This window comes from Papilio xuthus, unplaced genomic scaffold (assembly GCF_000836235.2).
Source record: "Papilio xuthus unplaced genomic scaffold, Pxut_1.1 DF825783.1, whole genome shotgun sequence".
In the NCBI taxonomy this organism is placed as follows: domain Eukaryota; kingdom Metazoa; phylum Arthropoda; class Insecta; order Lepidoptera; family Papilionidae; genus Papilio; species Papilio xuthus.
Window position 1 is genome coordinate 3,310,322 of NW_013532866.1, and position 1,707 is coordinate 3,312,028.

The 1,707-nt window shown below is 33.0% G+C and overlaps 1 protein-coding gene across 1 annotated transcript; it reads left to right on the plus strand.

Annotated features, from left to right (window-relative positions):
• Positions 1-1,391, plus strand: Dhs (deoxyhypusine synthase). The gene has a single exon (XM_013322957.1). It carries the CDS (start codon positions 141-143, stop codon positions 1,251-1,253), a length of 1,113 nt encoding a protein of 370 aa, XP_013178411.1. The 5' UTR covers positions 1-140; the 3' UTR covers positions 1,254-1,391.
• The last annotated feature ends 316 nt before the right edge of the window (positions 1,392-1,707 follow it).

A 1,707-nucleotide genomic window follows, 5' to 3' on the forward strand; every position in this document is an offset into this window, starting at 1 on the left:
ATTGACAATGACAGTCCAAAATAAAAACAATTTTGTACGCATAAACACCATTTATACATATTTTCCTTTGTTTTAAATCTGCATTTATATTATTCTTATTGAATATCAATTATAACCTGCTTTGAAACACAAGAAGCAAAATGGACGTGGTGAAAACTCAGAAGACTAAATCGAACGCACCCGATGTTGCAATAACAGCAGTGCTGGGTCCAAGTCAGGAATTACCTGCTGAAACTCCTACAGTAACTGGCTACGACTGGGAAAATGGTACAGATTATAACAAAATACTCGAAAGTTACACTCGGACTGGTTTCCAAGCGACAAGTTTCGGTAAAGCGGTCACAGAAATTAATAACATGCTTAAATGTCGTTCAATACCTTTAACGGAAGAGACTTGTGACCCATATGAAGAAGATTTATTTATTAAGAAGAAGACTAATTGCACTATTTTCTTAGGATTCACTTCCAATATGATTTCTTCGGGCTTAAGAGATACTATACGGTTTCTAGTAAAAAATAAGCTTGTTGACTGTATTGTTACTACAGCTGGCGGAGTAGAGGAAGATTTTATAAAATGCTTAGCTCCAACATATATAGGTGATTTTAATTTGAGCGGAAAGATATTACGATCTCGTGGAATTAATAGGATTGGCAATTTACTAGTTCCAAATGATAATTATTGTTTATTCGAAGAATGGGTTACACCGTTACTTGATGAAATGTTAGAAGAACAAGTAAGAGAAAATGTTGTATGGTCACCATCAAAAATTATAGCTAGGTTAGGTGAGAAAATCAATGATGAGAACTCAGTTTGCTACTGGGCTTGGAAGAATAGTATACCTATCTTTAGTCCTGCTTTAACTGATGGTTCATTAGGTGATATGATGTATTTTCACTCTTATAAACGTCCTGGTCTTATAATTGATATACTCGGAGACTTACGAAGACTTAATACAATGGCTGTGAAAGCAAATAATACTGGTATGATTATTTTGGGTGGTGGTGTGATTAAGCATCATATTTGTAATGCTAATTTAATGAGGAATGGTGCTGATTATGCTGTATATGTTAACACATCTAGTGAATTTGATGGCAGTGATGCAGGGGCTAGACCAGATGAAGCGGTGTCTTGGGGAAAGATAAGAGTTAACGCAACTCCAGTGAAGCTATATGCAGATGCAACTTTAGTGTTCCCGTTACTTGTTGCTCAGACATTTGCTAAACATCATTTTAGCAATAAAAAGAATGTTTAACAATTGTTCATGTTTTTTTGTTACCAAACTTAAAACATTTATCATGTTAAATTTACATGGTACATGTCATAAATGTATTTTATGTGTTCAATAAATAATTTTGGGATATGAGTAACTCAATATATCAGTGAGAAATGTGACTTTTTTTCATTATCCTATATTTTAAGATTGTAAAAACAAAGATGGATCTTACATAGAAATTATGAATATTATAGGGCACTAACATTTATTAACTGCTTGTAGTTCTGTTTATTTCACTTAAAGAAATCTTACTAAGACTAATATTATAAATGCGAATGTTTAGATGGATGTTTGTAGGTATTTCCGAATTCTTCTTCTTCTTCTTCTTCTTCTTCTTCTTCTTCTTCTTCTTCTTCTTCTTCTTCTTCTTCTTCTTCTTCTTCTTCTTCTTCTTCTTCTTCTTCTTCTTCTTCTTCTTCTTCTTCTTCTTCTT

Coding starts and splice junctions, on each gene's coding strand:
- Dhs (XM_013322957.1), top strand. CDS start 141: ATGGACGTGGTGAAAACTCAGAAGACTAAATCGAACGCACCCGATGTT.